Genomic DNA, 22,076 nt, shown 5'->3' with positions numbered 1-22,076 from the left:
AATTGGTCCCAAACATAATGTTGAGTGAAAGGAGTCAGATGCTGAACAGTGTAGACTGCATGATTCTATTCTCACGATGTTTAAGGACAGGCAAATCTAATCAATGGTGATGCAAGTCAAAATAGTGGTTACTTATGGGGGAAGGTTGTGATTGGGAGAGACCACAAAGGGACCTTCAGGGGGTGGAGTATATGCTGTTTCTTAGTCTGGGTGCAGGTTTTATGGGTATGTTCACTTTGTAAAATGCCATTGAGCTGGGTACTTAGAAAATGCACATTTTTCTAAAAATACACTTAATTAATTTTTTTTTAAATCCACCCATTATATTGGATGTCCAGGGCATTCTACCCAAGTTATAGTCGATATATACAATTTTTTTAAAGCACCTCCTTCACTTTTCAAAGGGACATCATTTTCCCCTTTAAACGCACATGACCCTTGACTACACCTTGGGGGCCCTGCATTCACACATGTGACTTTTCCTGATGCATCCAAGCATTGGCTTGTGACCTCTAGGTGCCACCTGGAACATCTCCATGGGCCAGAGTTGGCAGCGCCATCCTTGGACACCCTGTTCTGAGTCACTCTTCAGGGTGAGCCCTGTTTACAGATGGCGGGTGTTGCCCATTACATTAGCACTTCAAAGATTTAACTCTCACTGGTTTGCCTTCTCTCCAAAACACTTCCCGATGCTCCTCTGGAGAGTGACACCAGCAAGGCATTTGATAAATCACCTTTCCCATGGCTTGTTATCAGGTATGAACACTGAGCTGATCAGTGGCACTTCTAGGATCCATCTTCCTCAACTTCGGTCCAACAGCCCCATCCCCTCCTTTGCAATTTCCAAATGTAAATAAACAGTTGCTCTGATTTTCAGCAGAAAATTCTTCTGCTGTGCTTGGACATAGCTCATCTAGGATTGAGAGCAGCCACTTGGCAAGGATGACTCCAATCCCCACACAGCTCTTAGGCTACATATCTCCCTCATTTTATCAGCACTAATTGTGTGCCAGGCCCTGTGCCAGGCAGTATGTGGGCAAAAGACAGTTCCAGACCCATGGAGCTCAGGGTCCGGGGGAAGAGAGACAAGGAAACGGGTAACTATAATGCTGTGTGAAATGCGGTGCAGTGAGAAGTATAGTTCAGGGAACAGTAACCAGGCTTTGGGTCCAGGAGGACTCCTCGACAAGGAGACAACAAATAAAGCCACGGTCTGCACTATGAGTAGGAGTTCGCCACTTGGCTGTATTCTTGCCAGAGGAGAAGTCTATGCTGATGTCCTGTCTTCTTCTCTTCCTGATGTCCACACTAAAGCCTCCTCCTCCACGTTCAGAGTCTGGTGGCTCTGAGGTCTGTGCTGCTTTCCTGGTCCCCAGCTTGTTTGGGGCTCGAACCACCTTCAAGTCCTCACCAGGCCCTGCCAGGACTCACATTTGATGTTGTCCTGTCCCTGTGATTTCTGGAGCTTTCTTAGTTGCCTCTCTTCTTCCTCTTCAGGACTGCTTTCTTTATCATGGTTGAAAGTTCTATCTTCATAATTTCCCCTTTCTCAGGATTTATATTCTCTTCTGGAATCTCCAGATGTGCTCCCGGTTCAAGATAGAAGCCTGAGTCTCTCTGTCCACCCCTGCTCTACCCTAAATCCTCCCCGAACAAAAGCTCGGACAGAAAAATGGACACTGAATACAACAGGTTGCCTTGCTCTCTGCCCCCTGGCTCATCCAGCAGAAAGATCAGGGAATTCTGTCCTGGAGGGGTGGCCTCTGCTGCTGTTAGTACCATTGTGACCCCATTTAATCATCCACAGGGAGAGGGGTTGATGCCTCTTCAGCCTGTTCACACTGGAGCTCTCAGCGTGATTAAAGCCATCTATGTCTGTATTAGGTTTTATTCCCAAGATGAGATTCATGTGCAAGTGATTTACTAAGAACATGCTCCCAGAGGAGACCAGTACAAGGGTGCGGGGAGCAGGACAGGCAAAGAGAAGAAGTTAGGGACACATGTATTTGAATGTCCATAGCAGCAATTTTTGTAACATCTCAAAACTAGGAACCACCCAAATGTCTAGCAACAGTAGAATCAATGGGGGGAAAATGTGGTTACATTCACACAATTGAATACTACTCAGCAAAGAATATAAATGAACTAAAGCTTCGATACATCTCACAAACTGGGAAGAATATTTGCAACTCATACTGTATACAAAGAGTTAAATACCCTTGCATATAGAGTTCCTTCACGTTAAGAGAGACTGACAAAATTTTAAAAAATGGGTTGTGGATATGAACAGGTAATTCAGGGAAAAGGAAATATAAATGGCTCATAAATATTTAAACAAATATTCAAACTCACTTGTAAGAAAAATGCAAATAAAGACCACACTTTCACTTTCACACTAGCAAAAATCCATTTGATAACTATATTGAGTAAGGTTGTGGGAAAATGGGCACTCCAGATATTTCTGGTACAATTATAAACTGGCACAGATTGGAGGGCAATTTAACTGTATCTACACAAATCATAAACACACATATCCCTTGACCCAGTAATCTCACTTGTAGGAAATCATCTCACAGATAAATTTGTGAATAAAATTATCCATCATAGTGTTACTGGTACCCTGGGTTCTCACGATTTCCCAGGATGGAAATCAAGAGACTAGCCCAAGAGGAACCTGGACGAATAAATGGTGGCATTCAACTATGAAAAATGATGAGGATGTTGCACACCCACTAGAATGGCTAAAATTAAAGAGATTGACAGCACCAAATGTGGGAAGTAGAGGAACTAGAACTCTAATACATTGCTAGTGGGAATGTAAAATGGTACAGCCCCTTTGCAAAAATTAAATTATGTTTTTACCATATGACCTGGCAATTCTACTTGTAGGTATTTGCAGATGAGAAATGAAAACATCTGTCCATACAAAGACTTTTACAGAAATTTTGTAGAAGCTATATTTCAAAGAGCCTCAAACTGGAAAAGAACCCCAATGTCTAACTGGAGACTAGGGATGTACTTTCCTCTTACCATGGAACTATAAAAGAACAGATTACTGATGCATGAAACAATGTAAATGAATCTCAAAAACAAAAAGAGAGAAGGAAACCAGACACACAAAAATACATGTTTTATGATTCTGTCCTATAAAGTTCTAGAATATGGCAAAACATCTATAGACAAAAAGCAGATCAGTGGTTGCCTGGGGTGGGGAGTAGGAGAGACTGTTGTATGTGGATTGTGGTTTTGATTACACAGGTGTACAAATTTATTAAAACTCATCTAACCGTACATGTTATATAGATGGATTTTATTGTATGTAAATTATGCTTTAATAAAGTTGATATTAATACTAATAAAGTAACAATAATAGAGTAATTGTAATAATCATAAGAATAGTGCTAATGAGACCACTCTAAATACACTGATACCAAACGAAGGTTCTTCAAGGTGTATTAAAGTGAAAAAAAATCAAGGTGCAGAAAAACGTTTAGAGAAAAAATGTCTGTATTGTCTCAGCTATGCATGAAATGATCTAAAAGCCTATACAAGAAGCTAATAATAGTGGCTTCCTGTTGCGGCATGTGGGCTGAGAGGGTGGGGACAGAAGAGTGAAGGATGTTCCCTAAACATCTTACCATACTTTTTGATGTTTGAATCACGCGCACATAGATTTCTCTGGCTACTGGAACTCTTACTGATCGAATTGCCGCATTTTGAATTCTCAAAAACAGGTTTGCTTAAAAGTTAACATCCTTCACTATCGGAATACTTGCTACTCGCTGTTTGAATTGACACAAACAAACCTTTAAAACAAGAAACAGATGTTACCGAGGGCGAAAAGATTCTCCACTTCTAGGAATCTATTGTTTTGTAAAATTTTCCCCGTGGTCATGGCTAGGGACTAAGGGCTGCGCCCGCCTCCGTCCGCGCACGGCTCGGACCGCCTTGCCTTTGCGCGGCAGAATCCAAAGGACTGCGGCCTCCCCTGGCTCAGCCACCCCCACCCCACCCCGCCCCCCGCTCAGCTGCGCGCGCCTCACAGATGGGGCTAGTGGCCACTGGGACACAGAGACAAGCTCAGAACCGCAATCGAACCTGCTTGTAGCCGTCGCCCCGGTCTCCCTTCTCCTAGGAGCACTTCTGCCGGGTTCTCTCCAGGGCGCCTCTGGGCGGGACTGATGACTAGGCGGGGACAGAGGTCCGCCCTGGAGACCACCGAGGCGGGGGTGGGGAGGGGGAAGGGCGCTCCCTAGGCAGACCCGAGCAGCAACAGGTGGCCCACGAGCCCTGGCCTCTGTCTCCCCGCTCTCCCCCCGCCCCGCCCCCACGCCCCGGCTATGGTCCTCAAAGGCCCTTCCAGAGAGTCCCCACTCCATCCCCCACACTATATCCCCACAAATAGGGGGCCCTTGAGACCTATGGGGAGGGATGGCGCAGGTCGGTCCCCCCAAGGGGCTGCACAGATTCCCCTTCCCACCCCGCGCGGTCCAGCTCTACTCTTGAAACGGCCGCTCTGGCCAGGAGGGTCACCCCGACTCCTCAAAGGCACGCGAGCTCGGGCCCTGCCGTCCAGAGTCGGGACGGGCTCTGCTGCGGTCACCGCGCGGGCAGCTAGGGATGCGTGCTGGGTCGCGTGGGGAGGGGTGCGGCCCGGGAGGGGGGCGTGGGAGACGGCGGGAGGGCTGCCCTGGGCGTGAGTCGGCTGCGATCCAGCCAGGGCGGGGCCGGGAGCCGGGAGCCTGGAGCCTGGCGCGGAGCTGCAGCTCAGAGGCCGAGGCGCTCACAGCTATGGGCCGAAGGTCTAGGAGAGCTCTAGGGTCGCGGGTCTTGCTGCTGCTGCTGCTGCTGCGGCTACCGTGGCCGATGTGGGGGGCCGAGGCGTTTCGCGGTGAGTGGGAGCGCGCCCCTAGGGACAGGCGCCCCTAGGGACACTGTCAGAGGATGGAAGATTTGAAACCCTGGGAATGCGCAGTCAAGAGGACAGGGAACAGGGAGGGTTTGGGAGGGCGTCTGTGGGACTTGTCCAGGGACTGTCACTTGGTCTTGGGCCCAGACTTACACACTGCCCAGTTGCCACTGTGCCCACGACAAAACAGAGTGGCAGGGACCCTTCCCCTCTGAGTAGCTGCCCAGCCCCTCAATCCCCTCTGCTTGGATTCTCTGCTGGAATCACCCCCAGGCCCCATTTCTCAGTGGGAAAGCTCCTGCCCCTGCATCCCTTAGGGCTGAAGGGACTTTCCTCCTCCTGGGAGCCCCCAGTGCACTGGCGCCCCAGAGTCCCTGCTGTGTCCTCAGACTAGGGAATGAACTCTGGCTTCCATGCTCACAAATCACCCTTGCTCATCCCTTCATCCCAGGACCTTGGGGCGGTGTCTATATTGCTTATATTGTTGCCTTGTTTGGTTCGATAGAGCAGGGTGGCTCCAAACAGAAGGTGCCTGTTTAGCAGGGCTGTGGGAGAAGACTCAACTCCGGCTCTTCCCAATGTAACTTCTCCAACCCTCTGGGGACAAGGACAACAGCAACCTCTCCATGTGGATGGGAGGATTTGCAGAGTCCTGTAAATCTTGTGCCTGGTGAGGGGACAGGGAAGGTGACCAGGGAAGCAGGCAGGAAAGGCAGGGCTCGCAGCCTAGAGGTGGGTTCTAGAGCAGTGTGGAGGGGGGACCCAACAAGGATAGGGTCCTGCTCTGTTGTGGGGCCCCCAAGGGAAGGGATGATAGCTGTCATGCCCTTAGGGATAGTCCCACGCATTCTGCAGCTTCCTACTCCTCCTCAGCCTTGGGTCAGGGGATGATGATTTGACCCTTGGGAGGAGTGAAGAGGGGCTCTATGCTCCCTAACACACACTGGCTCCCCCAGTTTCTGCTCCTGTCTGCCTAGTTGCCACAGCTCCATCTCTGCCTCTCTCTCCTTTGTCAAGGTGCCAGTGGTCAGTGTGTGTGCACAGGGCCATGAGGAGAACCTCCAATCCATACCCGCACATGCACACAGGCAGGCCCTCCCCTCTCCACCATAAGAGACCCGGGCCCAGCAAGACCTGGTTCTCCACATCCGTTAAGTCCTCTCTGGGCTGAGAAGAATCCCCTTCTCCCTCTCCCTAGAAGCTTTCAGACTCCTCCCCACACTGACCTCTCAGCCTCCAATCCATGGCCATGTCCTCCCTCCACCCACCATGGCAACTCACTCATCCAAATCAGGGAGGGCTTCTTGGGGGAAGGGGACCCCTGGAGCTATTGCTATTCTAGGTCTTTGAAGATGGAGCTTAGGGGAGGAGATGGAGGAGGGGAAAGGAGTTAGCAGTGACCTGGTAGTTGCTGAGCCACTTCCACAAGCAGCCATCTCAGCCTGGGCAGGACTGGGGTCAGGGCTGGGTGGGGATTGGGGAGCTGTCTATTCTGGGAGCTGGGCTTCCCCAAGGACTGAATGCCAGAGGTGTGGGATGGCTGCCTGCAGGCTCTGGGCTGTCTGGGGCCTGCCTCTTACAGGGATGGTGTAGTGAGAGTTACTGGGGCCCATGGTGAGGGAGGCTGGGAGCATTCCAGGGGAACATTCCAGCGACCTCTAAGTAATGCTTGGCTCTGGTGTTCCTCCTGACCCCCCTCCCCCCTTAAGCACACTCAGTCCAGGAGCACTCAGGCTCTGTCTCCCAGGGGCTTCTGGGCCAGGGTCTCTGGAAGCCCCATCTCCAGCATGAAGCCCCCAATGGGGTCTCTGAGCAAGGTGGGCCTCCCAAGATAACATCTAGCTGTTGTTTTTCGCAGAGGGTGGCAGAGACACAGGCATCCTCTTCACAAATCTCTCACACTAAAGACATCTGCCACTCAGTCTAAAATACCCGAGGCTGCCTCCCCCTCCTCTTCCCCTGTGCACTGGAGGATTTGGTCTCTTCCTTGTGACCTTTGACTGCCAAACCCTCCCCCAAGGTCAGTGGGGCTCCTGCATCCCCAGCTGAACTGTCCTTCCCAGGCTCCTCTGTCCCTCTTCTGCCATCGGTCTAAATACTCCTCAGTTCCGAGAATGCTCCGTGGATGCCTGCCCTCCAGGCTAAACCTTGAGTGCTGAAGATGGATGTTCCTCCCTGATGACATCTTCTAACCCTATTCCTCTGTTGTCCCCACTCCCATCTGTTCCTCAAGTCCCTCTCACCCTGTGCTCTGTTCTCACCCCAGGAAACACCCCTGGAGAGCCGGTCACCCCTCACTGGGTCCTGGATGCACAACCTTGGCGCATGGTCACCCTGGAGGAGCCGGTCAGTGCTGTGTCACCTCTTCCTCTGTGGGAGCCCAGGGTCTCCCAGGCTCTTCGCCCCTCCCCAAATTTCATCGTGACAGTTTTGCTAGGGTCTCTAGGTTCCCCGCCGTTCCGTCCTTTAGGTCCCTCCCCGAAGGGCTGACAGGGCAACATCTAGCTTGCATGAGCCTGCACACATGGAAGTCATTTTCAGGCTTCCTTCCTTCTTTCTCTCCCTTCTCAGAAATATCTGGGTCACCCCATGCCATCAGGCAGAGGTGGGGCCTGAGTTTATGAGGCATGAAACTTTTCAGGGACTTCTTAGAGAAAACAACAAAATATCTTTCTTTTGCAAAGTTTACCAGAATATGTGACCCTGTGGACACATTGCTGTCCCTTCCAGGACTCTGCCATTGAGGGGCCTGAAACTTCAGCTTCACTGACTCATGCAGAATCCATTTCTGTCCAGGGGGCAGTGGTCACTCTTTTGGTGGCCCCCAGCTAAAAGCCCAGCCCATTTTGCTTCTCTAGGATGCTGGGCCCCAGCCTCCTCCCAACACCCACCCACCACACACCAGAATAACCACACTCCCTTCTGCATATGCCACACAGCTGTGCTGCAAACCAGGAGGCCAGAAACCTCGGTATACCCACTGTACAGAGGGGCAAATTGAAGCCCAGAGAGGTTGGAGAAAAAGCCCAAGGTCACACAGTTCTTTAGTCTAGAAGTTTGAGACCCACTAGGGTCTGAAAGACTTCAAACCATTGGCCAACGTCCCCTAACTTAGAGCTCTCTTCATCCTGATTTTTTAGGCAAGAAAGGACAACCCACTGTCCAAGTCAGCGAGGAGGGCAGGCAGGCTAGGGGGCTCCCACAGGCCCAACAAGTCCGAACCTAAAACCCTCACTTGGTCCCCTCAGACCCTCAGGGCCCCCATTCAAGTGGTCAAGCACGCCCTAGCCCAAGCTTTGAGATCATTTTCCTGGACATCACTGGCAGAGGGAAAGGCTGGGCTCACGCTGGGGTCATCCTGACTGTGGACCTCCCTCCCGGTCTGGCCTGGGCTGTGACCAGAAGAGGAATCCCAGAGGGGCCTTCCTCTTCCCACTTACGGGCCTCTGCTCCCAGGAAGCCTGCCAAAATGATGACAGAGTTGAGGCAAGGAGTCCTGTCCCAGAGGAAGGAAACACTCACATTTCAGGCCAGGGATGGGGTGCACGGTGAGGGCCAGGGTCAGTAGGATGGTAAGGAGTGAGGACAGCAGGGGGACAGAGAGAGGGGGTTCTGTGGTAGGGGTGGCAGGAGGTGCCTTTCCATTTGGGCTGCCACCTTTCCTTGGTACAAACCTTCCTCCAATAAAACAAGTGACATTCTGGCCACATAAGCTCAAGTTTGGGGCCTTATGGGGCCCTTGGCTGGGGCAGGGGGCTGTCTGCTCCCCACCTGCCGAGGAAGGGTCCCCACGCCAAGACGTGAGCCCCTTGGCCTGCAGCCTAGCCCAGTGCATTGTGGGATAAAAAGGAAAGGCCAGCATTCCAAAGACAGAGCAGTTCTCCGGGAGGTTCCTGGACCAGCTCCGGCTCTGGGCCCCCAGCCAGCCTGAGTGGACAAGGGAGGAAGATGAGGTCTTCCCACAGGGTGGAAAAGCCAAAGAGGGTAGGGAAGGGGAGGCTGGCAGGCTGGCCCAGGCCCCCTCCTGACATCTGGTCGAGAAAGCCAGTGTTTTTTTCTTGGCCTGGGTCAGGGGTCTGTGTTTACTTCATGAGATCAGTGAAGCAGATGTGGGGCAGGCTTGCTGGAGGCCAAGGACAATTTCAGGGTGGGAGCAGTTGTCAGAGTTAGAGATAGAAGAGTAAAGTCTGAATCCTACAGAGTAGGGAGAAGCAAAATATAAAACAAGAGGTTGTAAAGAGGCCCGAGCCACAGCTGCCTGATGCTTGCTGCCCTGCTCCCTTGACCCTACACCGTCTTCAGGACTCCACTGTCCTCCCTGCCTAGAGGAAGCCTGGGCATGTTAGAGGAGGGAGGGACAGAGGAAGGGCCCAGTAACCTTGGGCAAGGCAGGGCACTTTTCTGGGACCTCTTATCTCCCTAGGGAGGAAGTGGTGTGCACATAGCAGGCCATGTCAAATGGCTGTTTTCAGAACAACAAACATCCTGAGTTTGGGAATACCTTTGTCTGCATATTCTCACCCTCACACCCATCCATGCCCACCAGGGCAAGTGGAGAGCCTGCTGCCCTCTGCCTCCATTCTCTCCCCCAAGAACTCCCTCAACAGCTGACTGCACATCCCACCTGCTCCCTGGCAGGCAGGAGGCCGGGCTGCCTGCCATCTCAGTCTTATACTCCTTCTTGTCCAGGTCTTAAAGCTAGACACGAGGCTGGTGGCCTTGAAGGCTGAAGGCCAGGAGCTCCTGCTAGAGCTGGAGAAGAATCAGTAAGTACCAGGCCAGGGAATGTGCTAGGAGTCAAGACAGCCCTTCTCTCTGGGGAGAACTAGTGCTGGGGGCAGGGACTGGTGGGAACCCAGGAGGGAGGCTAGAGGGGTGAGGGCCTCCAGGAGGCTCAGGTGACAGAGTCACACCGTTCTATGACTGGCTCCCTTGAGGCTGAAGTGGACTGTCGGGGCTGGGTCTGTCCTACTGTGGGGCACATCCCTCATCCAGGCCCCAGAAGCTTCTTGCCATCTCCCTGCTGGAAATGAGTGAGCATCACCTAGTGGGTGCTTGAAGAGTAAGCTGAGCCAAAAAATCCAAGATGGATTCCAAGAGCGGGCTGATGAAATGACAGGGACGAAGGTGCAGCGGCTACAAAGATTAAGGCACATTCAGGTGGCAGCAATTTGTCCAGCTTTTCCAGAGGGTCTCCATCTGCAAGAAAAAGAGCAATGAATTTGGGGAGTCCCAGTGGGGCCAGATCACAGAAGGCCATTTTAGTGCTGAGTGTCCTGGATGGTTCAGAGCCAAAGATTTGGAGTTGGTGGATGGTGCTAGGCTGGATGGTGTGGTTGTCCAAGATGGAGTGTGGGATCTTAAAACTTTTCAGACTATATTATCAACAGCTATTTATCGAGTGCTTGTTTCATTGCAGGCACATGTTTTATTCTCCCTCATGAAGTCAGACGAACTGGGAACAAACTCTAGTTCCACCATGCCGAACCAGTTTCTCTGGGGTTTCATGTCCCCACACATTAAATGAAGTGGTCACATCACCTACCTCCTAGGGTTGAGTGGGGAACAAAGCTGGAGAAGGTGGAGGAAAGACTAGGAGGTGGAGAAGCAGGCATCACAGGTCTTTGGGGGCAGTCTGGTGGTAAAGAGGTCAAGGTGAGGTATGGATCGAGGATTTTCTAAAAAAAAGAGGCACTGACTTATGGGTGATCCGTCTTGGTGGGAAGGACCCTGGTGAGGTGAAGCCTGAAAATGGAATCATTACTGAAGTGGAGTCTACAGAAGGTGGGGGCAGGTGGGGATTCTGTTTCTTCTAGAAGCAGGGAATAAGCACCCCTGAAGAACAGGTGGGGAGATATGTGGGGTCTGGGCCAAAGGAAAAGATGTGAAGAATCCTTGAGGCAGGGAGGTGGACTAAGAGTGGGCTGATCAGATGCCTAACGAGGGCAGGCAGCAGGCAGGGCCGCCTGGGGAGTTCACCATACCATCTTGGCTCCCAGTCCCACTTCCCTGGCAGTATCTGAGTCTTCCCCTCCAGCCCAGCTCCAGACCTGCGGAACCAGACCCCACAGGGACCACAAACGTTTCCTTTATTCCTGCTCCTCCCTGGTGCTTCCCACACTCCCACTTCCCACATCTAAGCCATCACCAAGGCCCCTTCCTGCCCTTCGCCTTTCTCCTCCCTCCAGCCCAAGTCTTCTCTGAGTGAAGCAGCACACGGTCATGCCTGTCCCTTCCCTAAGGCACACTTGGGTTGCTTCTTAAGTGCTAGGCCTGTGCCTTACTCTTAGAACTGCTCAATTAGTATTCAGGGAGGAAGGCATCCCGGAGGAGGTAGGGCTGCATTAGGTGATTCCTGTAACACTCTCTCCCAGCAGGCTGCTGGCCCCGGGATACAGAGAAACCCACTACAGACCAGATGGGCAGCCAGTGGTGCTGGTTCCCAACCACACGGTGAGATACTTTCATGGGTTCTGAGGACACGGTAAGGGTGCTGGGGGATGCACTCCCTAAGGGCCTACCCACAGTTCCTCCTCCGTTCTCCTCCTGATCCTAAGGAGAGGCAGGAGCCAGCCCCTGCACCATGCCCTCAACCTTGGCTGAGATTTGGGGCTGTGTTCTTTGGTCTCCAGGATCATTGTCACTACCATGGGCGTGTGAGAGGCTTCCCGGACTCCTGGGTCATCCTCAGCAGTTGCTTTGGGATGAGGTGAGGCATTCTGGGGGAAGAGTCTGGGCCTGGGGCTAGGGCAAGAGTTCTCTCACACCCGCCTCTGCACCCCAGGGGCCTGATCAAGCTCAGCAGCAACGCCAGCTATTATGTGCATCCCTGGCCATCTGGGGACACCAAGGACGTCTCAACTCACAAGATTTTCCGGACCAAGCAATTGCTCAGCTGGAAAGGAGCATGTGGCCAGAGGGACTCTGGGGACAAAGGAGACGTGGCTAGCTTTTCTCATGCCACCCAGATCAGGGTCAGGGGCACAGACAGGGGTGGGAGTGGGAATGCAGTGTCCATAGCCCCCCAAATCAGAAGGGACAGGAATGCACAGTGACAGTTCAGGGCCTCCTGTCCTTATATTTGGAAGCTGGAGAAACAAATTCTAGCAAAAATTAAAGTTAACTGCTTTCTAGGGATTGAGGTTGGTGGTCAGGGCTCTCAAGCCCAGCAGCCTGTCACTCAGGGTCACTGTTGCCTCTCCCCAGAAGAGGCGGGAGGCCGGCAGGAGCAGGAGGTACTTGGAGCTGTACATAGTGGCTGACCATACCCTGGTGAGAGGAGACCCAGGGGGTTGGCAGCCCAGATGGGACCAGCTCAGCCCCTCACACCACCTTGCTGTGCCTTTCCAGTTCTTGACCCAGCACCGGAACTTGAACCATACCAAACAGCGTCTCCTGGAAGTCACCAACTATGTGGACCAGGTCAGGGGCAGTAGGGAGATAGCCCTAATGGGGGTGACCACAACAAGGGGCAGTCAGGTCCTAATGGGATGTGGTAGGCTTGGAGATGCGGTGAGGGGATGAGCGGAGAGGAGAGGGGTGCCCCCACAGAGGAGCAGGGGCACAGTGGCGCCTCTGGTCCCCTTCTTCAGGCCTGTCTTGCCCTGACTGCAGATTCTCAGGACTCTGGACATTCAGGTGGCGCTGACCGGCCTGGAAGTGTGGACCAAGAAGGACCAGAGCCCTGTCACAACGGATGCGAATGCCACGCTCTGGGCCTTCCTGCAGTGGCGTCGGGGGTTGTGGGCGCGGCTGCCACACGACTCAGCGCAGCTGCTCACGTAGGTGCCCCCGATCCCCACGTGCCATCGCGCCAGGCATGTGTGACTCCCGCCTCGCCAGTCACGCTGCCCTCTGCCCTCAGGGGCCGTGTCTTTCAGGGAAACACGGTGGGCCTAGCGCCGGTCGAGGGTATGTGCCACGCTGAGAGCTCGGGGGGCGTGAGCACGGTGAGCTGCCCCGATATCAGACCGGAGGAGAGGTGCAGGTGGTGGTGGTTGGGGGGTTCCCCGCAGCTCGTAGTGACTGTCCCCACATCCTCCCAGGACCACTCGGAGCTCCCCATTGGCGCTGCAGTCACCATGGCCCACGAGATAGGCCACAGCCTGGGTCTCAGCCACGACCCTGATGGCTGCTGCGTGGAGGCCGAGGCGGAGCAGGGAGGCTGCGTCATGGCCTCGGCCACTGGGTACCGGCGCCCCGGTGGGGTTAGGGGCTGCGGGGCAGGCTTCGCCGGGCAGGCTTCGCTAGATCTGGGGCCCTTCCTCGGCTGCATTCCTTTGCGCGAATGGTTATCCTCGCTTCCTCTTCTGTAAAATGGGGATATGATCATAGTACCCGCATTGAGAGTTATGAGACTCAAATGGAAGAAACGCAGGAAAGTGAATTCTCAAGAGTATGAATAGCCTAATGGTTACTCCATCCCCGGGAGTAGCAGCGCTAGGTCGGGATTCGACCCCGATCCTGGGCTGCCAGCTCCTGACGTCACACCCTCCCGTCTCGGGCTCTCTATGCACCTTTGCACGAGTCACTTACCCATTCTGGGCTCTGCCTCTAAAGGAGTCTAGCTGCCCGCAGCTCAGGCAGCGTCCGCGTATCCCGCGACTGTGTGGCCAAGCGCGGGGGCGGCGGGCGGGGTCGTTGTGGGAGGGGATCAGAGGTGAACAGTGGGTGGAGAGGGGGCGTCCCCGCGCGTCCGACGCCCTTTCCCGCGCGTAGGCACCCGTTCCCGCGAGTGTTCAGCGCCTGCAGCCGCAGACAGCTGCGCGCCTTCTTCCGCAAGGGGGGCGGAGCGTGCCTGTCCAACGCGCCCGACTCCCGGCTCCCGGTGCCCCCCGCGCACTGCGGAAACAGCTTTGTGGAGGAGGGCGAAGAGTGCGACTGCGGCGCGGGCCAGGTCAGGTCTGCGCGCCCGGCCCCGGGAGGCCAAGGCTGGCCCCACCGCCCGCTGGCCCCAAGGTCCGGCGCGCTGCTCCCTCACCTGGTCCCTCCCTGCCTTTCCGGCTCCAGGAGTGCCCGGACACCTGCTGCTCTGCCCACGACTGCTCTCTGCGTGCGGGGGCTCAGTGCTCCCAAGGGGACTGCTGCGCGCGCTGCCTGGTGAGGGCATGGGAGGCTCGCAGGTGAGGGTGGAAGGGCCCTGGGAGCCGGTTTGTTGGCCTCGGCTAGTCCGCGTCCTTCAGTCCTCAGCGGGTGCTGGGTCTGCTCTGTACTTGCTTCCACCTGGCTCTCCCGCTGGGCTCTCCCTCCTCTGAGCATCCCTCTCTGTGTGGATCTCTCACTATCCATTTTCTCTCTGTGCCTCGGCCGCCTTCCCATCACCCGGGTCTCCTGCGTAGCTGAAGTCGGCGGGCGCGCCTTGCCGCCGGGCTGCTGGTGACTGTGACCTCCCTGAGTTCTGCACGGGCTCCTCTCCCTACTGCCCCCCAGACATTTACTTACTGGATGGCTCCCCCTGCGCCAGCGGCCGCGGCTACTGCCGGGACGGCGAGTGTCCCACGCTCGAGCAGCAGTGCCAGCAGCTCTGGGGGCCTGGTGAGAAGACGCGCGCGCCCTTGCACCCCACCTCATCTTCGGGGCTGAGCAATTTTCTACTCTAGGGAAGATAGGAGGGAGGATCTGAGAGGGGAGGAGCGCGGCCCGCATATGGGCCGCCAGCCTTACCCATGCTTCCCCAGGCTCCCACCCAGCCCCAGAGGCCTGTTTCCAGGTGGTGAACTCTGCAGGAGACGCCCATGGGAACTGCGGCCAGGACACCGAGGGCAGCTTCGTGCCTTGTGCTCAGAGGTGGAGAGAGGAGAGGAGGTTGCGGAAGCTGGGGAGCGAGTTGGGGGCAGGAGACATTCCATGCTGTTTGACCACCCTCTATTTGGTCCCCAGGGATGCACAGTGTGGGAAGCTGCAGTGCCAGGGTGGGGAACAGAACCCACTGGCACCACACACGATGCCGGTGGACTCTACCTTCAGCCTAGGCAGCCACGAGGTGACCTGCAGGGGAGCCTTCTTGCTACCTGGTGCCCAGCTGGACCTGCATGACTTGGGTCTAGTAGAGCCAGGTACCCAGTGTGGATCTAGAATGGTGAGCCCTGCCCATCGGACCCCTCCCTGCCACTTGAATCCTACAGACCAAAGCGTCACTCCCCCTCACTACTCAGTGAACACCACTGCCCATAGGTGTGCCAGGAGAGGCGCTGCCAGAACACTACCTTCTGGGAGCTGGAGCGTTGCCTGATCACCTGCCATGGCCATGGGGTGAGTGACCTGAAAGGTGGGGGGAGTGACCTTGAGGTCCCTGATGCCATGAGAACCTCTTCTCTTTTCCTCTGCAGGTTTGCAATAGTAACCACAACTGCCACTGTGATCCGGGCTGGGCTCCGCCCTCCTGTGACAAGCCAGGGTTGGGTGGTAGCATAGACAGTGGCCCTATGCAGCCTGAAAGTGCGCCCATGGGGAGCAATGGGGAGGGGCTGCATGGTGCACCTGCTCAGGACTCAGCCCCACCCTGTCCTCCCAGACCAGGACACCTTCCTGCTGGCGGTGATCTTTAGCTTCCTGTTGCCTCTGCTCCCTGGGGCCGGCCTGGCCTGGTGCTGCTACCGGCAGCCAGGATCCTGGCTCCAGCAATACCTCTGCGGCTCGAGGAGGGACCCCGTGCGCAGTGGGTAGGCTCTGAGGGCTCAGGTCCCTGCTCCCTGAGCCCACTCCTGTGACTCCTACTCCTCAGAGCTCTGCTGGGCCTGGTGCAGCTGGGGCAGGGTCCTTAGCCTCACCTCTAGGTGCAGAGAGGCAGCAGAGACAGTAGAAAGAAGCCTTGAGCAGGAGACAGAATGGCCTCCCAGTCAGGCTGAGGGTGTGGATCCCAGCAGGACCCTCTATCCTTCCCACTGCTGTGGTTCAGCCCCTTTTGTCCATTCCTATGTTTCTCCCACCAAGTGGCCGCCTCACCCTTGACTTTGCCTCGTTTTCCACTAGCTATTAATGTAGTTTCTGCTCCACTGCGCCCTTTAAGGCCTCTCCTGCCTCTCTCATGAGCTTTCAGCCTTCTCTCACTTCCTTTGCCTAAATCTCTGCCGTTACCCACTTCAAGTTCCCAAATCTTGGGCCCAGCACATCTTTTTACTCCATACCACTGGTCAGCTATGGTACTGGCTGCCCTTGTGCCAAGGGCCAACCCCAACCCAGTTCTTTATGACGTGGGAGGAGGGTTCCATAATACCAAACACAGTGGACCTAGGGCTGCCCTTTCACTGGGCACTGGGCAAGGCAGGTACCTTATAGCTATATCTGACAGTCTGGCCTTGGGAGTGCTCTGGGCAAGCTGAGGGAGAGGGCAGGGTTTGGGCTGGAAATGGGAGCAGAGGGCATCCCCAACAAGGGTAAGGCACCAGCTATGTCCCAGGTGCCAACTGAGAGGGTCTTGACATAATGAACAGTGATTTGGGGTGTGTGGGCAGAGACGCAAAGTGGTCAGAACTTGGTGTGTCAACATGAGGGGGCCTTCATGGGGGCGTTGACGGCATGTCATTGCCAGGGCAGAGTCTTGAGGGCATTGGAGACATGGAAGGAAGTGGCAGGCCCTGGGAGATGGGGCATGAGCAGCCAAGCATTGCTTGGAGTCATCAAGGGCAGCAGGGCCACCCAATGGCAAGGAGCGCAGGCACAGCTGCCATTGGGGAAGAAGTCCACCCCTCTTTGGGACCTGAGTGATATCAACATTTAGAGAGTGCCAGAATGCTGGGGTGGTGTCAGAACACAGGAGAAATGTCAGGGCTGGAGAGAGAAAGTGCTTGCAGCTCTGGAAAGGCCTGAGTCTCAGCTGGAGGCTGGACCCCAAAGGTTCCTTTCAGGAGGGAGCAGGAAGGGAGCTAGAGAGTGCCCTGGAACAGAAGGGTGGAAACTCAACACAGAAGGCAGAGCAGAACACAAAACTCAGGCTGGGCACATGCTGCTGGCTGCAGGGAAGCAGCCTGGGAGTGCCCTGCTCAACATCACTGTTCCAACCTTCTGGCCTCTTATCCCACTGCTCAGGCCCAAAGGTGGTCCACGCAGGGACCAACCCCTGAGCAGTATTCACCTCACTGAGTTGGGCCAGATGACCACTGGAGAACCCCGGCCCCTGGGTAAGTGAGGCACACGGGGAGTTGGGGGAAGGAAGTGAAGGGATGGACTCTTGGGCCCCCTCCTCTCCACTTAGCACCCAGCCACCTTGGGTTCCCAGTGCCCTACCTGCCCCAGGGACTCCTGCCAACTGTGTTCACAGCACTTATTCTCTACTCATTGCTCCCAGACCTTGAGATCTCTGCCAGAGCCCAACAGCCACCTTGAGAAGCCTGTGCTCTGTGGCCCTGCCTGGACCCCCAGGTAGGTGGGGACCCTGATGTGGGGCCTTCTACCCCCCATTGCTCATCCACCCACCTCTCTTGCCCCTCAGCTCACTGTCCCCTACTCTGGGGTTTCTGAGCTTCGGTTATTATGGAAATGAGGTATGACCACATGGAGAAGCTGTTGTCATGGAGGCCAGATGCTAGTCGCCTCTGCAGTGGAGGAGGGAGAAGTGGCTCTTCTTGTCTTCTGTCCTCATCTGTCACCTCTGCCACATGACTTGCAGCCCGAGGTCCCCAATCTCTTCACAGCAGGTCAAGTTCAGAAGCCGATATCCTGTTTCTGGTGAGAAGGAGATCCTGAGAGGAGGACACTTAAAGACAGGTGGCTACTGACAGCCACTCCAGGCATTTGGACCCCCAGGGGCAGAGCCAGCAAGTAAGCTGACCTCCTGCACCTTCAGGCAGCTTGCAAGTTTCTTTCCCAGGTTACCTCTGCCGTACCCACTCCAGAACCCCAAAGTCTCATCAGAATTTTCTCAATGTTGTCCTTGTTCCTTAGGGTTGGGGATCCTGCTAGGGTACACACGCCAGCCCAAGAATCCACCTGTTATGTAAAACTTTGTTACTTAAACTTACTCTGGAAGAGAAACCAAAGAGGCTGAAAACTCATCATTATTAAGAGAACTTATATAAGAGGTGTGTCTTGGACGGCAGCAATACCAAGTGGACTTCCTCTGTGCCACGTGGGAGGTACTAAAGGGTTGCATAGCACAGGGCAGGATGGACAGGGGTATTGGGGTGTGACCTGCCTAGGTAAGGGGAAAATGCCTTACATGCTTGCCAGGGGTAGGACAGAGCCCCATTCCAGGATGGGGCATAGGGGCATGGGGGGGGGGTCAATCAGATAGCCTCCAAGGGGATTTACCTGAAGCAATCTCTGTTCTGACCCAGAGGATCTGGCAGAGGTCAGAGTTCAGGCAATGGTCACCTCACAGAATAGCCTCTCCTCTGTACTATCAGTCTAAGGGGCAAAGTTCACATAATCACTGACCTCCTGTCACCAAGGGAGGCTGGGAGAGGCCTCTGTCTGGGGAACCTGAGGGTATGTGCTACATGCACTTCACTCAGACCCCGCTCTGCAGAGGGCAGTGACTGCTGGGCCAGAGCCTGGACTCGGACTGGAGCCTTGCCCTGCAAAGCAAACAAAATTCTTGGGACCTTCCTTCCTTCCTTCCTCTTCCTGCCCTGTCTTGTCCCCAGATGCTGCTTAAGCCCCATCCCATTCCTAGTCCTGCACCTGAGGTTTTAGAAGAGTGTGGGGTATGCTGCAGCCCCCTCATTTTGGGCATTCCTGAGCCTCTTCTACATTCTCTGGGAGGGGACACGGAGCCATTTTAGAAAGGGCACCAAAGAAATCAGAAGAAAGACATGTTGTCCTTGGGCCTCTGTGAGTCTTTTCTGTCTGTAAATTCAACCTCATAGAGCTCCCTGAGGGGTGATGGCTGGTGGGTAGAGCCTCAGATGGAGCCAGAGCCCCAGATGGACCCAGGCAAAGGATGGTGTTGCCTTGCTTGAATGATCCCTTTGTCTCACCTCTCCTGACTCCCTTGGACATTCTCAGAAGCCACTTACTCTCTCTTTGCTTCATGCAAGAGTTGCTGGCGACCTTCCGTGTCAGTCAACTGCTGCTGCATAACAAAACTCACCCCAAACTTCGTAGGTTAAAACAACCACCAAGTCTGTGAATTGCCAAATTAGGTTGAACTCAGCTAGTGGTTCGATTGATCTCAGCTCAGCTGACTTATATGTTTGTGGTCAACTGATGGTCGGATAGGCAGCTCTGCTTCTGGGGTTGGCTGGCTGTTGGCTGGGGCTATGGGGATGAGTAGGATGCATGTCTCATTTTCCAGCAGGCTAGCCCAGGCTTGTTCACATGACAGGGAAGGTTCTAAGAGAGCAGGACCAAGATTAGGATGAGGTATGTGTGCCCTTGGGCACACAAAAAAGTAATCAAGATAACTAATACTTTAATTCAATATTTTAAAAGATCAAAATTAATGTGAAAAAATTCATGATGAACAAAATATCAAAATTTTAAGTCAAGAGGGGATCAGTAAGGGTGCTATCTTAGCCATGTGGGAGCCAGAGGCAACAGGAAACATCAGTAATTGTGATCCTGAGGCAATTGCCTCTCACCTGACCCTGTAAGAGAGTAAGTAGAAGTTTGCAAGGCCTCTTGAGATTCCGTGACTGGCACCTTATTTCCATGACACTCTGTTGGCCCAAGCAAGTCACAGAGTTAGCCCAGCTTCCGGGAACTAGGGAAAAATCTCTACCTTTTAATAAGAGCACCAAAACCATAATTCAGAGGGTGTGGAGTTGGGGAATTTTTGCAAACACTGGCTCCCTCCATTGGCAGCTGAGACGAGGCAGCCCCTGACTCAGGCTTGCTTTCAGTCGACCAGCCCCAAGGGGCTGAATGAGACTGTTTTCTAAAGCCCCCTCCTATGTTCATTATACCTGTGGGATTTTGATTTATAGAGAGGACTGAGTGATGACATGGAGAGGTTAGTGCCATTGAAAGAAGTGTTTTTGATCACTTACAGTCCCCCAAGAGAAGGGGGCATGCAGGGCCATATGGGGAAGCACCGGGTTTATAAGGAAAGACTGAGGAACTGCCACAGATTGGAGAGAACTAAGGCCATATGACGACTAAGTGCAATGTGGGATCCTGGGTTGGATCTTGGAACAGAAAAAGGACATTAGTAGAAAAATGGGAAATTCAGAATGGTCTGTAGTTAACTGTATTGTACCCATGTTAGTTTCCTAGTTTTAACAATTGTGCTATGATTATGTAAGATGTTAACATCAGTGGAAGCTGGGTGAAGAGTATAAAGGGAATACTAACGTTTTTGCAAATTTCCTGCAAGTCTAAAATTAGTAAACAGTAAAAAGTAAAATCAGGGAATGAAAAGAACAGTGTTTCATAAAGCTAATAGTTCAGCATGGGAGAGACAAAGTCTCCTGGAGTGGCTGTATGGGTGTTGCTTTGATGGGGGAGGGTGCAGTGGGGTCCATCTAGACACATTCAGGCTCTAGATTCAGTGGCTCCTGGATCTACCTTCAGGTGCAGCTTGGGGCGGGGACTCAGTGCGGGGCGGGGAGTCATGCATTCTCCTCGGGGTGGGAGTGCACTTATCAGCGTAGATGCCTAGGTTTCCACCTGCTCCAGCTCAGGCAGCACTGGGAGAAGGCACCTGTCCCGCGGGGGTTCTGCCTGGCGCTGTCTTCTCTGTTTGCAGACCAGCATGGCTCGCTGCTTGGGGCTCCTTGTACTGCTGCTGCTACAACTGCTTCTGAGTGAGTGGCTGCTCTTCCTCAGGACCCCTGGACCCTGGCCTTTCTGTCCTGGATCTTTAAGGACAGGGTAGGAGGGCAAGAGCATGATACCAGGAAAAGCTGGAAAGCAGGAAGGGGCACCCACAAGAGACCTGTGCTTGGGGTGTGGGGATACCTGGTAGTTTGCTCTGCAGCTCGCTGCTCATCCTGCCTCTGGCCTTAAGGTCCTGGGAGTCACTGTCCTTCCCAAGTCCTGTCTCTCCCACCTCTCTTACTCTTCCTCCAGCCCCAGCCCTCCACCTTCAGTCTTGGTGCTTCATACTGATTCCTTGCCCTGCATCTTGCCTTGTCTCTGTGCCACCTGTTCAGACTGCCCCTTCCCCACCTGAGGCATCACAGAGGGAGGGGTCATTTTACTGGATGGGATGGGGGAATGGGACTGGGCAAATGTTTAAGGCAGAGGAACTCTTGGAGCTGAGATGTGCATTTTGAGGGCGGAGATGAGGTAAGGGTACTCCTGGTGGAGGGAGACAGGTAAGCAAATGAGCAGAGGTGGGACCAAGACCTTAGGGGACACTAAGAGCTGTTGCATGTGACTGAGGCCTGGGGACATGAGGGGCTTGGCTGGGAGGGAAGGGCAAAATTTGCCAGCTGCTGTGTGTGTCCTGGAGGGGTGGAGAAGAGAGGAAAGAGGAACTGAGGACTCCTCTCTCTCCTGCCAGTCCTTTCCACTCACATACTCATTCCAAGTCCTTAGTGTCTATTTGTCCTTCCTGCAGACCAGGAGGCACTGAAGCCACGGCAAGAATCACCATGCCCCCTACCATCCAATCCATGGCCCCTAAACGAGGCGGCCAGTGCCAGAGAGGGGACATGCTTCTAGCCCTGAGACAGGAGAAAACCCCCTCTGCTAATATACGGTGAAATGCGTGTGGCACCGGGCTGGAAACCTTCCCTCAGACTGCCCTGTCAAAAGGCTTCTTGCCTCAGTGAGATGCTCCCAGGGGGTCTGAGAGCATGTGGGGCAGGGGTGGTAGCCTGCTTTGGTGACCTAGATCCTAGGAAGGGGATGCCAAGCCTCTACCTCTGGAGACTCTGGCTTGGCTGGATTTAGATGTGTCCCCGTGGCCCTTCTGCACAGAGGTCACCTTCTGCCCCACCAACCCCTGCTGTGTGATTGTTGTGCCAGGTGCAGTCTCTGCCCCCAGTTCTGACCCTGCGGCCTGCCATGAGGGGCTTCTCTCAAATCCACACCCTGTAACCGGGTCTAAAATGTCCCCCAGTGCCCAGAATCCCTCTTTCCCTGGCTGGTGGAGGGTGGAGGAACCAGGCGAAGCCAGAGTCCGGAAGAGGCAGCAGGATTAGAGCGGCCAGAACGGGGTGCCAGGAGGGAATGGAGGGAGAAGACACTGGTGGCAGGAGGCAGGAGGAGGTTCAGGACGTTAGGAAGGAGGGAGAACCGGGAACCTACAGACCCATCTCCAAGGGGCTGGGGGGAGAAAAGA

At 54.3% G+C, this 22,076-nt stretch overlaps 2 protein-coding genes across 2 annotated transcripts in view; both read left to right on the top strand.

Moving 5' to 3' along the window:
• Positions 1-4,749: 4,749 nt before the first annotated feature.
• Positions 4,750-17,872, top strand: ADAM33 (ADAM metallopeptidase domain 33). Its single transcript, XM_023537190.1, has 22 exons — positions 4,750-4,891; positions 7,176-7,255; positions 9,599-9,675; positions 11,284-11,362; positions 11,542-11,618; positions 11,694-11,883; positions 12,116-12,181; positions 12,260-12,331; positions 12,524-12,690; positions 12,774-12,858; positions 12,955-13,097; positions 13,628-13,805; positions 13,919-14,008; positions 14,248-14,443; positions 14,587-14,695; positions 14,789-14,987; positions 15,083-15,160; positions 15,238-15,346; positions 15,423-15,570; positions 16,937-17,028; positions 17,196-17,269; positions 17,542-17,872. Exons 1-21 carry the CDS (start codon positions 4,792-4,794, stop codon positions 17,231-17,233), a joined length of 2,373 nt encoding a protein of 790 aa, XP_023392958.1. The 5' UTR covers positions 4,750-4,791; the 3' UTR covers positions 17,234-17,269; positions 17,542-17,872.
• A 3,199-nt stretch (positions 17,873-21,071) lies between these two features.
• GFRA4 (GDNF family receptor alpha 4) overlaps positions 21,072-22,076 on the top strand; it is a 3,387-nt gene continuing 2,382 nt past the window's right edge. Inside the window, exon 1 of the mRNA XM_011371007.1 lies at positions 21,072-21,076. Within this exon, the coding sequence (XP_011369309.1) occupies positions 21,072-21,076 (5 nt within the window). The remainder of the gene's footprint in view (positions 21,077-22,076) is intronic.

This window comes from Pteropus vampyrus, unplaced genomic scaffold (assembly GCF_000151845.1).
Source record: "Pteropus vampyrus isolate Shadow unplaced genomic scaffold, Pvam_2.0 Scaffold7, whole genome shotgun sequence".
NCBI lineage: Eukaryota > Metazoa > Chordata > Mammalia > Chiroptera > Pteropodidae > Pteropus > Pteropus vampyrus.
This window is presented reverse-complemented; position numbering and strand designations above follow the sequence as displayed.